The sequence below is a fragment of the Bidens hawaiensis genome, unplaced genomic scaffold, assembly GCF_021521415.1.
Source record: "Bidens hawaiensis isolate Kalapana, Puna unplaced genomic scaffold, B.hawaiensis_p1.1 tig00010569_1, whole genome shotgun sequence".
NCBI classification, from domain to species: Eukaryota; Viridiplantae; Streptophyta; class Magnoliopsida; order Asterales; family Asteraceae; genus Bidens; species Bidens hawaiensis.
In genome coordinates, this window is record NW_027491807.1 from 807,385 (window position 1) to 821,362 (window position 13,978).

Below are 13,978 nucleotides of genomic sequence, written 5' to 3' on the forward strand. Positions count from 1 at the left end.
TGTGACGCATAGGCGGATTGAAGACCAACCCGGTGGGGGTTAGTCACCCACTCAAATAAAGTGTTAAACAATCCCATTCTTTTTTTTAAATGATCGATTTAAAAGATGTTAATTGTTATTCGAAGAAGACAGACATGCAGACGATTCATGAATATCAAGTTCGTTTGGAGAAATAGTTTTACCCGTTAGAATCGCAATGGTGAAATATTTTTTTCAGCGATGAAGATGTTAACGCCAAATTTGCGTTATCGAAATGGCAAGGACTTTTTGAATGCTTGTGGATCGAGAAGAAGCATTTTAAAGTGTTTTCAAATAACTGTAATTGACCGTTTTCAAACAATGAAATTACGTATAGAACGACTGTAATATGTATTTTGTTTTTCTATATTTAATGTAGTTCGCTTTATATTTTTATTGATAATTTTCCACCCACTGAGTTAAATGTCTGGATCCGCCTCTGCATAGACGTACTATTAGTTTTTCTATATTTAATGTAGATCATTAAGAGATCTTTGTTTTGCATTAGACCATGTGTAGTCAAAACTCTTCACATAGGGACGTTTTGCGACTGTGACGGCGTGACCTCCCAGTCAGCAATGAGGCGTTTTGCAAAAAGTGATGTAGTGGTAAAAAGTCCTTACAATCATTACGCAATTATTATAAATTAAATAAAATATAAAAAATACTTGACTGGTTGGAGTCTATGGGAAAAAACCTGATTGGTTAGAGGATTTAACTGGGTAGCGTAAACTTTTTTTTTTTTTTTTTGTGGGTGTGTGCGGGGGTGGGGGGGGGGGGGTGGGGGTTCACAGAGTTTTGGGTGGGCAAGACGGCCACTACACATGGCTAATCAGCCTCGAGTCCTTAGGCCTTTCCATCGTTACTCCAACATACTAATTTTAAATTATAAACAACTAAATGTTGAGACTTCTAAAAACATGTGTGTGAGAGAGATTATGATTATATATAACTAGTTTTGAAGACGCACGCGTTGCGTCAGGCTCATAAAAGTTTACTAATTGTAATATATGTTGTTACTATCTATATATAGTAAAAGAGACTGTTGGGGCCACAATATGAAAATAGGTTCTAGAAGTTATATCTATATATATATATATTAGATATTTTGAAGTTGTTACAATAAGTAGATCTGGTCCACTAGCTTGTGTTACTTTGTTAAAGTTTGTTTCCTTTACTTAGTTTTAGTTATTTTTTAGTTGTGTCATTACCAAATAGTTTTAAAACATGATTTTTTTAATTTGTGCCAGCATCAATCCAATTTAAAACATGTTTCCGACTAACGGGCCGGACGACAGTTTTATTATTTTGTTTTAGTTTTGGTATCGTAACTAATGTGACGAAACCGACCGACCGAACTTGCATAGACTCACCGCCTTAAGGCTCGAGTTTGACCAACGTCTGGGTTTTACCAATCGACGCCACCCCATTGGCCTACCTCAGCTTTTATAAATTTTTATTTTTTTTGTTTTATTTCTAGTATTGTAACGAACGTAACAGAACAAATTTCTTTGTTTTAGTTTTGTTACCGTAACGAACTTCATGGAAATTGACCAAATTCACGTTGACTCGCCCGCCTCAACGGCCGCGAATGGTCGGGATTTACCAACACCCGATTTTACCGACTGACACCGCCTTATTGGCCCGCCTCAATATTTATATTGTTTGTGTTGTGTTTGTTTATGTTCCGGCAACGTAACGTATGTAACCAAAAGCATAATGAACATGACGGAAACCGACCAAATTTACATAGACTCATTCCCTCAACGCACGAGATCGGCAACGTATAGGTTTTTCAAAGCTCGAGTTATTCCGACTGACATCACCCCATTGGTCCACCTCAATTTTTATATTTTTGTTTTGGTAGTGTAATGAACGTAACCGAAACTGACTGAATTCCCGTCGAGTTATCAGTTACCGCCTAAACGCCCAAAATCCGCGCAATGCACGGGTAAATTACTGGTTATATCTAACAAAAAAAAAAATTTAAAATTTACGCAGCGAAATGTTACATGTATATACATAAGTTTTACTGACTTGCCATATGCCGGGTTAATAAAAAACAAAATTCATTCAATCTTGTCTTGTCTTGTCTTGTCTTGTCTTGCGCACAAAGAAAAGAAAGCATCAAACATACATAAAATAAATACACCAACCAAATTAACAATCCTCTCATTCAATTGAATTGAATGGCGTCTGTTGTGGATGTGGCGATGAACGCATCGGATCCAGTCGAGAACTGTTCTTCAAGGCCCAAATCCGGTGAGGGTTTGAGGCAGTATTATCTCCAACATATCCACGATGCTCAGCTTCATGTCCGACACAAGACCCATAATCTCAATCGCCTCAAAGCCCAGCGTAACGACCTTAATTCCACAGGTACACGCTTTCTTTTGCCAACCCTAGCGTTATTATTATTATTTGTTTGTTGATATGTATCGAAACCATAATAATAATACTTAGAAATGTGATTACATTGATTAATTTAGTAACAAATGTGACGGTTTGGTTACCTTCCAACACATTTTGGGAGTTACGGGTTCACGGGTAGTAGGGGTGTGCGCGGTTCGCTTCGGTTATTAGCAATAACCCAATCTAACCGATCGGTTATCGGTTCGGTTAATAACCAGCTTCGAACTTGGGCTAAAATTTTGCTTAAAAATACATGAAATGAATATTAAATGAATGTATAAATATATGAAATTGAGATATTAGTACATGAAATAGAGATATAAATACATGAAAATGATAGTATTAAACTATTAATACATATAATACATGAAATAGAGGAGGAAAAGACTTGAAAATATTAAAAAATGAAGAGTTCGGTTCGGTTAATTCGGTTTTCGGTTATATCGGTTCGGTTTTATCGGTTTTCGGTTCGGTTTCGGTTAACAATTCGGTTATTTCTCACCACTAACGGGTAGAGCAAATAAAATAAAATAAAATTGTATTACTTCAACGGGATGCACAATGTTTGATTCACCAACTTGTTGACATTTGTCAACTTGTGTTTGGTAGTATAACACATTTGTACTTACCTTTATTTAGAGTTTAATATTAAATTATTTCAATGAAGGCAATAGGCCCAAACATTGTGTATGAAAACTTAATAAAGGTTATAAGTAACGTTCGTGTTGCATGTAAGCCTTGTTTTAGGTATTAATGGTATTTTGTAAAACAAATAACGCATCACTCGTATCATGTTTAAACCGTAATATATAATATAGATACGAAAACAATTATCATAGATTATAGATATTTATAAAATCTTGATATACCAAGTTTAAAAAGTAGCATACATTGAATTAAAAAAAGAGTAAGTACTATTAACACTCAACAATTCAGGAGTATTGCGCAACCAAGTATATATAATAAACAAACTCTACCTTCAAACCAAGAACAGGATCGACACATGCAAACAAATGTTAGTTACTTAATTCACACAACCTGCATTTAAATTGCTACCAAAAGAGCAAATATTGCAAAAAAAAATCAACCTGTAACGAACCCATTCACACATTGTTGAGACCGCTAACAGACCAAAACTGTTTGGTTTGGTTAACGGGTCAAAGGTGGCTGGGTTGGATAACAGTTAGGTCGGCTAACGGGCCAAAGCAGGCTGGGTTGATTAACAGGTCAAAACTGGTTGGGCTCGATTAATTATATATATAACCAGCACGGGTAAAATAATTTTAAATTAATGCAAGGCATTTAAGATATGGTAAAAGATATTCTCTAATAAGTTTATATTATATTTATTTGTTTAAATATCCTAACATATAAAATACACAAATAAATATGCTAATATGAACCAATGAATAAATGAATGAATACAAACACTTAAACAAACGTATTTTCTTGTTTGTGATCGCTCGTTAAGAAACTTAACGTGTTTGTGTTCATTCGTTAATATTCTAAAGAACGGTTTATGAACATAAACGGACACAAATGAACATGACAAAATACAAACGATCATAAACAAATTCCTACAAAAAGTAAGCGTGTTCATGTTCATTAATTCAATTAAATTTAAATGAACAGAAATCTGTGTTCATGTTTGATCGTTTATTAAATGAACGAACATAAGCGATTTCCGCCGACCGCTTCAGTAAACGTTTAGTTCGTTTATGGGCCTATGAGTAGTACTAAGATATTAAAAGCTTTAAAGTAGTTTAGCTACTCACTGCGAAATAGGTGTTTCTCTAAGCTTCCGGAAGCCATATATTCATACACCAAAAGGCGGTGATCTTCTTCACAACAGTATCTATATATTAACAGAATTTCAAAATTCAGTCACACACACACATTTTTTATTATTATTATTATTTTAAAAATAGTTAATGTGTCAGTTTCTTTGACTAACCGTCTGCAAATAAAGGCTTATTTGTAATGTTTAACAAATCTTTCAATGTATGATAACAAACAAACATGGATGGAAATACATACCAGCCATTCTCTTTCACCTTGTATTCCTTCGGGATCAAGTTCCTTAACCGCAACTTCAGTTTTAGCATAATCTGATCTCAAATTCTCATCTATAACTGAATCAAATGCATAGATTTCATTTTTAATTTTGAATGCGAAGAGTAACAAAAAAAATTACAAGAGCCAACATTTGACTTTAAAATCTCAAAATAGGTGACAAATTAGATTAAAACTCTACATGAGTAGGAGTTGATTCTAAACAATGTTTTTGATTTTATTCATACACTATTCCATTTTTTGATGAGCACCAAAAGGAATATTGCATTTATACAGACACATCGTCTACCAGTAGCAGGCATATTAACAACATATATACTTGTCATTCATTGTTGAGTTGAATTGAATTGAGGAACCGTTTTGATAACCGCATGCGAATAAGGAGATAGATGGTAACCACCATGAAAAATGCCGAAAACATCAAGGGTCATGATTTCACCTTAGGTCTTTTCTAGGGCTCAGATTTAAGGAATTTGCAGTTACAACTACCTTCACTCTTCTCTGGCCATATAATATATAATTTTACTTGTGTTGCTATTGAAAAAGTGTTACAGTATTCAGTTTTTTATTAATATTACAATTTATAATGTTAAAATACAGTGAGGATGCTTAAGGAAGAGTTGCAGCTGCTTCAAGAGCCTGGATCTTATGTTGGTGAAGTTGTTAAAGTAATGGGAAAGTCCGAAGTGCTAGTCAAGGTTAGTGATGATGTTTTATAACTATTAATTAAGAGTTAATCGAAATATATGTTTCTTTACAACTTTTCTTCTTTGACAGGTGCACCCAGAGGGCAAATATGTAGTTGATATTGACAAAAGCATTGATATCACTAAGATCACTCCATCAACCCGAGTAGCCCTTCGCAATGACAGTTATGTCCTTCACTTGGTTTTACCGAGCAAAGTTGACCCGCTGGTCAACCTTATGAAAGTTGAAAAGGTTCCTGATTCTACATATGATATGATTGGTGGGCTCGACCAACAAATCAAAGAGATTAAAGAGGTTTTTTTTCCAACCTTGATTTTGATATCTTTGTGTTTAGTTGTCATTTGATCTTAATATTTTAGATAACAAAATTTCAGGTCATTGAACTTCCAATCAAACATCCAGAATTATTTGAGAGTCTTGGAATTGCTCAACCAAAGGTGCCATTCATTGCAAATAGTATCTCTAGATTGGATTGACTCATCCACCGAACATGAACAGAGCATGTTCGTGTTCATTCGTTCAACTCTTACTGACCAAACGATCAGACATGAACAATTAAATGAAAAGGGTTTTCTTGTTCATGTTCGTATGTTAAGAAAGTAAACATGTTTGTGTATATTTCTTTGACTAAACAGACAATTTTACATGAGCAAGGTTTTCGTGTTCGTGTATGTTTGTTCAGCAATAGTATAAACGAACGGAAATAATTGAACATGGATGAACAAAAATAAACGAACATAACTGAGCGAACACCATTGAAAGTAATTTGAACATCAGTCTATTGGTCCTAAAAAATTTGAGTAAATTTTAATGGGTGATTTCATAATTTCATAAACTCGATAAAAGTATAAAGAGCCTAAAAAATTAAGTGAAAATATAAACGGCTGTGGTTGAACAAGCGTTCACGAACATAAGTGAATGCACAAGGCATGTATTTATGCTTGTTTGTTTATTACAAATATCCTGCTGAATGGCTGACAAATGGTTCACTGAACGTTCGGTTTCTTTACAGGCCTATCTTTAGACGTAAACTTTCAAATCGTATCATTAATAATGGTTATGTTTTCCCTTTGTATATATTTATGTTTATAGGGAGTTCTGTTATACGGGCCACCTGGCACAGGAAAGACCTTGTTGGCAAGAGCAGTGGCTCATCACACTGATTGTACTTTCATCAGGGTTTCTGGTTCAGAACTAGTACAGAAATATATTGGTGAGGGATCTCGTATGGTTAGAGAACTTTTTGTTATGGCCAGGTTTGTACTCTGTTCAGTTTGGGTTTTCAGTATTCACAATGTATTTGGTTCGCGGTTTTTTTTTTTGGGCTTGAAAACTTTGGGCACATCAAATGGCCAAAATAGTAATTTTTGGCTTGAAACTTTTGGCCTAAATGCTTTTGTAAATTATTTATTAATTTATTGTTGCACATAGGAACTAAAATCTTTGGATTACACTATTTGATAGTTTTTTGTACTTTACTTAAAATCATTTTGATTGTACTAATCAGATGGGTTCGGTTTTTTAAAATTTTGGTTGATGCAAAACGGGAACCAAATTGAAAGTTTGGTTTAAAAAATATAAAGCCTAACTGGTCATTAGATGATCCAATCTTGTGTACTTTTTTTAATAACTGTTAGCTTTAACCAAGTTTCGTAATTGTTCATTTTAAGTCGAATTGGAAACAAATAATCGCTAAATTGTAAATAGTAACTAAGATACATATAGTTTCATTTATACCTCTTAACATTAAAAAATTTAGCTTTATAAATTATTTCACCAGATAAAAACACCTTATTAAATTTTAGCGACTTTAGTGGGTGAATTTCCTTTTTTTTGTTTCAACTAGTATAATAATGCATGTATTGTTATTATCATTATAATTGTGCAGGGAACATGCTCCATCAATCATATTTATGGATGAAATAGACAGTATTGGATCTGCTCGGATGGAGTCTGGAAGCGGGAATGGTGACAGTGAAGTGCAACGAACTATGCTTGAGCTTCTCAATCAGCTTGATGGTTTTGAAGCATCAAACAAGATTAAGGTAGTTGAAGGAATCATGGATGTGTCTGTTTGACGAAATACATACAACATTGTTGACTTTTTTAATGTTTTCAGGTTTTGATGGCTACAAACCGTATTGATATCCTGGATCAGGCTCTTCTCAGGCCTGGGAGAATTGATAGGAAAATCGAGTTCCCGAATCCCAATGAAGATGTGAGGAATCTTTTGACTTTAAATATTTGAAATTTATTTTATTAAGACTGATTTATGTGTGTTTGTTTGTAGTCACGATTTGATATTCTGAAAATTCATTCAAGAAAGATGAACTTAATGCGTGGGATTGATTTGAAGAAGATAGCTGAGAAGATGAACGGCGCTTCGGGTGCTGAGCTTAAGGTCAGTTCCTGTTGACTTTGAAGGTTTTATTTAGTAGGTTGATGATAATGAGGCTATAAGTAGGCTTGAGGGGTGTGCATGGGTCGGTTTTGTGCTTGCTATTTGAAAATTGTTCTGTTTCGGCTTTACTATATGGTCTTGTTTTTTTGGGCCAAAAAATGGTTCAAAATAACTGTGGGCCTGAATCTTTTTGTTACTTAATGGTTGATTTATTGTTATACATTTGGGCTAAAATATTTGACACGCTTTTTGTTAAATTCTTGTAAACTGCTTAACATTCAAAGATCAAGCATGAAATCTGTATATTCGGTTTGCTTCTGTTTTATTTACATCCTCAAATGAAACTGGACCCGAACCTAACCAAGAGTTTGGTTTTATTCTAGTAACAGTCAGATACTCAGACTGGTCCGTATTATGTCTTAAAAAGTTAAATTTTATAAATAATTAGTGTGTTAAATGTTAAATTATATATGTTTTTTTTTTTATTTTTTAATTTTCGTGTGGTTGTGTTATTATTACTTACAGGCGGTTTGTACTGAAGCTGGAATGTTTGCTTTGAGGGAGAGGAGAGTTCATGTGACGCAGGAAGATTTTGAGATGGCGGTCGCCAAGGTTATGAAGAAGGAAACTGAGAAAAACATGTCTCTACGCAAGCTTTGGAAGTAATCAATCAAGTCAATGACTTTTCTACCTAGTATTTGTTTTCAAATGTTTAAAACTTTTATGTTCGCTCGACTGTAAGTGGTTTGTTTTGAATTGCGTTTATCTTTTCTATCCGTACCATACTGATATTACGTTAAAGGTGAACGTTTAAAGACACGCTTGATGTTGATGAATAGTTTTAAGTGTTTTGTCTCATAGCATTGTTTCTTCCTTGTATGAAATCTAGATAAGATCTTTAATCTTTCTGTATATATTTAATACCAACTCCCGGATCCCCTCTAGTTTAACGTGAGTCTGTAAGGGAATTTAGGGCGCGCTCGTTTTATAGAATGAAATGGAACTCGAATTTGCATATGATTTGGAATTTGAAAGAATTGGATTTGGAATCTGAACATATGTGTTCGTTTGACAAATGAATTGTAATCTATCACCACAAATGAATAGAAATCGGTGTTTTTTTAACGAGAATAACGGCGAAAACATTTTATTTTTTTTAGATTTTTTGTTTAGATATTTTTATTATTTTTTTGAATTTCTTTTATGGGTTTTCTATTAAGATCAAAAGCTTTTCAAAAAGATATTCAAAAATAATAATAATATGTTTTATTCATTATATATATTGTCCAGATGCATCATACATCCAGAAACGATGCTTAGAAAATATTACTTCTATAAACCCCATAGGTGAAAGTATTATTGTAAAAAATTCCTTTTCTTCAAAGAAACCCAATTCATATTTTGGGTGGTAAATTCATACCCGTGTTTAATAACTAGTTAGGTGCCCGCGCGATGCAGCACGAACGTTACCGATGTCAGTACGTTCCTCGCAAGTCGCAACAGTACGTGCATTACCAGGCGATGGATGTGCTTAACGTGGCATCAGACATGTAACCAGTGTTGGTAAACGCATCGCACAACGCCTAAACACGAGCAATACCGTACGCATAAACAATGTCATCCGCGTAACTAATGCCTGAATGCGCGTAACTTGTGACGAAAATCAAGAAGAAAAAATGAAATGTACACTAATTTCAAGTAAACCACTTTTTAACATGGCCCGTTTTGACGCGAAACCCGTTCCAGCCCAACATCGCTTTAACCCAAAGCTCGCTTTGGATCTGGCCTCTTTCGACCTGATCCCATTGAGAACGGAACCAAATCAACCATTTTTTTTGTATCGACCTGTTCTGACCTTAATTCGTTATGACCCATGAACCGAACCTGTCTGAAAATTTGTATAATCAAGCAACATAAAAACCGAAAATTTAAATATAACAAATGATTTGTTTATTTCATATGAATGTAATTGCCAGGAAAATGAAAAATACATACTAACATTAAAACCATGTTTAAATAATAGTGATTATTCTGAGTTAAAAGAATATTAGCATATTTAAAGTTGCATAAAATGAATGTAGTGATTATTATTTATAATAGTTGAAAGTAGGGCCGCCACTTTTACTCGTAACATGAAATTCAACCCAAGAAAACCTGTACATGAACCCAAACTAACATGACCTGAGAAAATCGAACCCAAGAAAATACTAACCCGAACCTGAACCGAAGTAATTCGGGTTGGTTCTTGGGTCTGAATTCTAGGTTTCGGGTCAACCCGAAAACTTTTAGTTTAAAATCATATGTATTTTTAGGTATTAAAGGCTAAGCCTTATCCGCAGACGTTATCAAAATTTAGTCCAAGTTGATTGTTCTCATTCCACATATTATGAATCGAATGTTTATTGTTTATTATTTTGAATATAAACCATAACAAACACTTTAATTAACACTTCAAAATTCACTAACTGTCTCTTGTCAATCTATATGGAGAATACTTATTATATGTAGCAATGGATTTAGTTAGAATAAACCTATAATTTTAATGTCATATATTAAAATGACTTAAAAGATAAGGACCATATATAAAAATTGGTTGAAAAAAATGTGAGAATGACTATGATATTGACAAGTGACAAAAATAGTAGACTTTTATTATATTAGATAGATTGACCCATAATACACCGGTCCATCACCCAAATCCAATATAAACAAGCCTTTGAAACTAATAATTAAATGGATACATGCTGAACATTTATTTGTGTTTGTTTATGTTTAATATTAACTGAGTCATCATGCATCAACTCGTCATCCTAATCTAACTTTAGAACAAATCCTTAGGTAACACAACATGTTCATTTTTTTCCATCACATGCATTCATTTATGTTCGTATGTGTTTATTTATTTCAGTCCATATTGAACATAAACAAACATGAGCATCTTCATTTTCTTATCTAACAAATATGAACAGTAAAATATGTTTGCTTAAATCTTCGTGTTTGATTAAGTTCGTTCATTTCATTCGTTTACAACCCTACTTAGTATTTGTAAATGTTTTCAACTTGAATGAAGTTTTAGCTTTTAACATTAACATTTTTATCATTATCTTTTTCTAAAACCAATATATTTATTTATTGTTTTTATCTTAATTTAATACATATGCAAAATTTCATGGTTTTATGTTCGAATTAGTGTATTAAGATATTTTTGAAACATAATCCGACCTTTTCACGTGATTAAGAAATTAGTTATCACCCAACATTTTAGTGGTGGACATTCTTGACACTTGCCCAACATAATTAGCCCATGTGTCTAAAATTAATTTCAACTTATTTGGAACTATTGAATGCCATCATTTTCTTATCATCAATTAGGAAAGTGACCCCGGCCTAAACATGATTTCCATCTTGATATCTAACATTCTAATAAAAAACTGCTTGTAGCCTATCGGTAATAAGATATAGACATTGATATAGATGGAGAAATAGGTTTAAGGGTAAGCGAGTTAGGCGTTTTTTAAAATATAAAATTAAAAATAAAAAATTTTAAAGTTAAAAGATCATGAGATTAATTTTTTTTATAAAACAAAAATATTTAAATCATAACCATCTGTTCAACATGTGTTTTTGAAAAGTTATGATAGAAAACAGTGGAAGTAAGATTCAAATACGAGTACAAACAATTTGTTTATCCCAAAATCATATTAGGCATAATTTGTAAACTAACACCATGTATACTTCGTTATAAATATATTATTTGATTTATAAGTCGGGAATCATGATCATAATTTGAATATTATTTCATATTACAAAAACCAAAGGAATAAAGCGTGTGTGTGAAAACATAAATGGCGGAGGGATGAAGAAAGGATAAATAAGGAGAATGTGCAGGAGATGGGGGTTGGGGGATACACAACTCGATTTGGACTTGACAACGCGTCTGCTAGGACCGATATTAGTTTAATCTTAAACCTAATTAAATAAAAAGGAACGCTTAGCCGGTTTCAGTCAGTTGGTCAATTATTTGAAAAAATTTTATTGATAGTTTAACAAGTAGAATAAAGAAGCTATTATATTTAGGCTTATTATATTCTCCACATGTTGTAAATTAACTCATAAAAAACAAAGGTTAAACATGATTAAATACTGTGTTAATTACTACCACTTTACATGTCTCTGTCCTAAAATAAAAACGCAAATGTATAGGATTTAGGAATGCGTAATTCATGTGAATGCACGTAGTTTTTTTTATGTGCAATTAGTTTAGTTTATTGATAATGATAAAACACAAAACTTATTATGGCAATCATTTTTATAAGGATATTAAAAATATATATATGGGATGAACACTCACTAGTGGTAACAATAAGACATGTATTGGTAATTTCAGTCTCAATTTTAATTTTAAAACCGTATCCCATATCTGCTCTAATACTCGTCAAGTATCATCAATACCCGTTGATTTGGTGAATTACCCATTGCAATTCTCAACCATATTTCTTACTATATTATTTTTTGTAATGTTTTTATTACTCTAGTAAATAAAATAAGAAATACTAAAAATATAGTGAAATTAATAGATTATTCTCTAAAGTTGAGCTGTGTATGAGCTACTCGAGATCGGCTTATGAAAACGCTCGATCAAACCGGCTCGGGAGCCTAAACGAGCATGTCATTCATAAAATTTTTAATACAAACACACACACACATATATATATATATAGGATATACATACATACGTACATATATATAATATATATATTATTAATTAATATATCTAAAGATATGAAAAAATAACTAAATAATATATATTATGATATATATTAAAAATTATAATTGAGAAAATATATAAAAACAATTATAAATAAACGAAAATTAATTAATAAATAGTAAATGAACCAAACTCAAACTTTAAAACTACTCACGAGCTCGAGCTTTGTGAAAACTAAACAAGCCGAGTTCGAGCCTAGTCGAGCTCAACTCGTTTACACCCCCAGATTTAAGCATCGAGTCGTGTGTCACATAATACCATACATCTCTTATACCCGCAAAAACTATTGAAACTAATCACATACCTAAATACTCGTCCTGGTACCTATTCCTGGTTTGGTAACATGACATGAAAAGTTTTAATAATATAAAGTATTTAAGTGTAACTAACAAACTCATGATGAGTTTAGGTACGGTACAATTGTTAACATCTGCAAACCAACGGTGTTGATAACACACAGTCCTTCGCATCTCCAGCGTCCGATCACTCTTCCCGCCACCAATTTTATTCATTTATTTTCATCACAAACCGTTACAATTTTCCCTCTTTAAGTAAGTCCAACAATAAACTTATTATTATTATTATTATTATTATTATTATTATTACTACGCGGAGGTGGAGGAGGTGATGGAGAAGAGAGGGAAGGGGAATAATCTCGAGTATTTGGTTAAGTGGAAGGATGGTTGGGATAACGAGTGGATCAAGGCTCCGTTGATTGCGGAGGATTTGATTAAGGATTTTGAAGATGGGTTGGAATACGCTGAGGCGGAGTGTGTGGTAGGGAGACGGGATGGGGAGGAAGGGAAGAGTGAGTCTTTAGTTAAGTGGACGGATATAGAAGAAGCGACCTGGGAACCAGAAGAAAATGTGGATCCCGAGTTGATAAAGGAGTTTGAAAGTAGTGGTCGTGAAGGAGCCGGAGTCGGTTCCTGCATGACTACGTTATCTAGTAATGAAACGGGTTGACAGATCGACGTGTTTTAATACCGTTGTTTTTTTGAAATTAGAATTACAAGAGTGGGATATTAGATTAATTGAATTTTGTGGTATTTTGTTAGTTACATGATAAAAGATTTGGATGGAAGCAACAAGTGTATTAAGGGTTGCTCTACTTTTTAACTGTCGTTAAATGATTTTTTGTGAAGATGATATTATTTTTAGTAGGTTAATCCAAAAATTCAAAATGGAGCAATTTTACATGATAAACCAAATAAATAAGTCCAAAATGTTCTATGAAAATACCTATTAAATGGATAGGTTGAGTATTGGGCCTTCAATTCTGAAATTACCGTATTCGAAAGAACGAATTCATTTGCAATTTGATTAAACGTACGTTTTTCTAGATTATAAACTTTTTTCTAAAGTACGTGCTCGGCTAGTGAGTCGTTTTTACAAGCTCAAGTTCTGCTCAATTATTAATTTTTGAGTAATTCATATACACTTTTTTATTGTTTTTACGAGCCTAAGCTTGGCTCGAGCTCGTGTGTGATACCTTAAACGACTCAAAGCTTGGCTCGATCTTGGCTTTGCAATGTGAAATTAATTCATAGGCGTCCAAAGGGCCTAAATTGTCTTCCGGTACTAGGCTCGTTGAGATG

General features: G+C 33.1%; 1 protein-coding gene across 1 annotated transcript; it reads left to right on the plus strand.

Moving 5' to 3' along the window:
* The first annotated feature begins 2,132 nt into the window (after positions 1 to 2,132).
* On the plus strand, positions 2,133 to 8,475 carry LOC143535628 (26S proteasome regulatory subunit 8 homolog A-like). Its single transcript, XM_077029837.1, has 9 exons — positions 2,133 to 2,397; positions 5,104 to 5,201; positions 5,281 to 5,505; positions 5,586 to 5,648; positions 6,304 to 6,467; positions 7,100 to 7,256; positions 7,331 to 7,429; positions 7,502 to 7,612; positions 8,138 to 8,475. The coding sequence occupies exons 1-9, from the start codon at positions 2,208 to 2,210 to the stop codon at positions 8,276 to 8,278; spliced, it is 1,248 nt and encodes a 415-aa protein (XP_076885952.1). The 5' UTR covers positions 2,133 to 2,207; the 3' UTR covers positions 8,279 to 8,475.
* Positions 8,476 to 13,978: the final 5,503 nt, after the last annotated feature.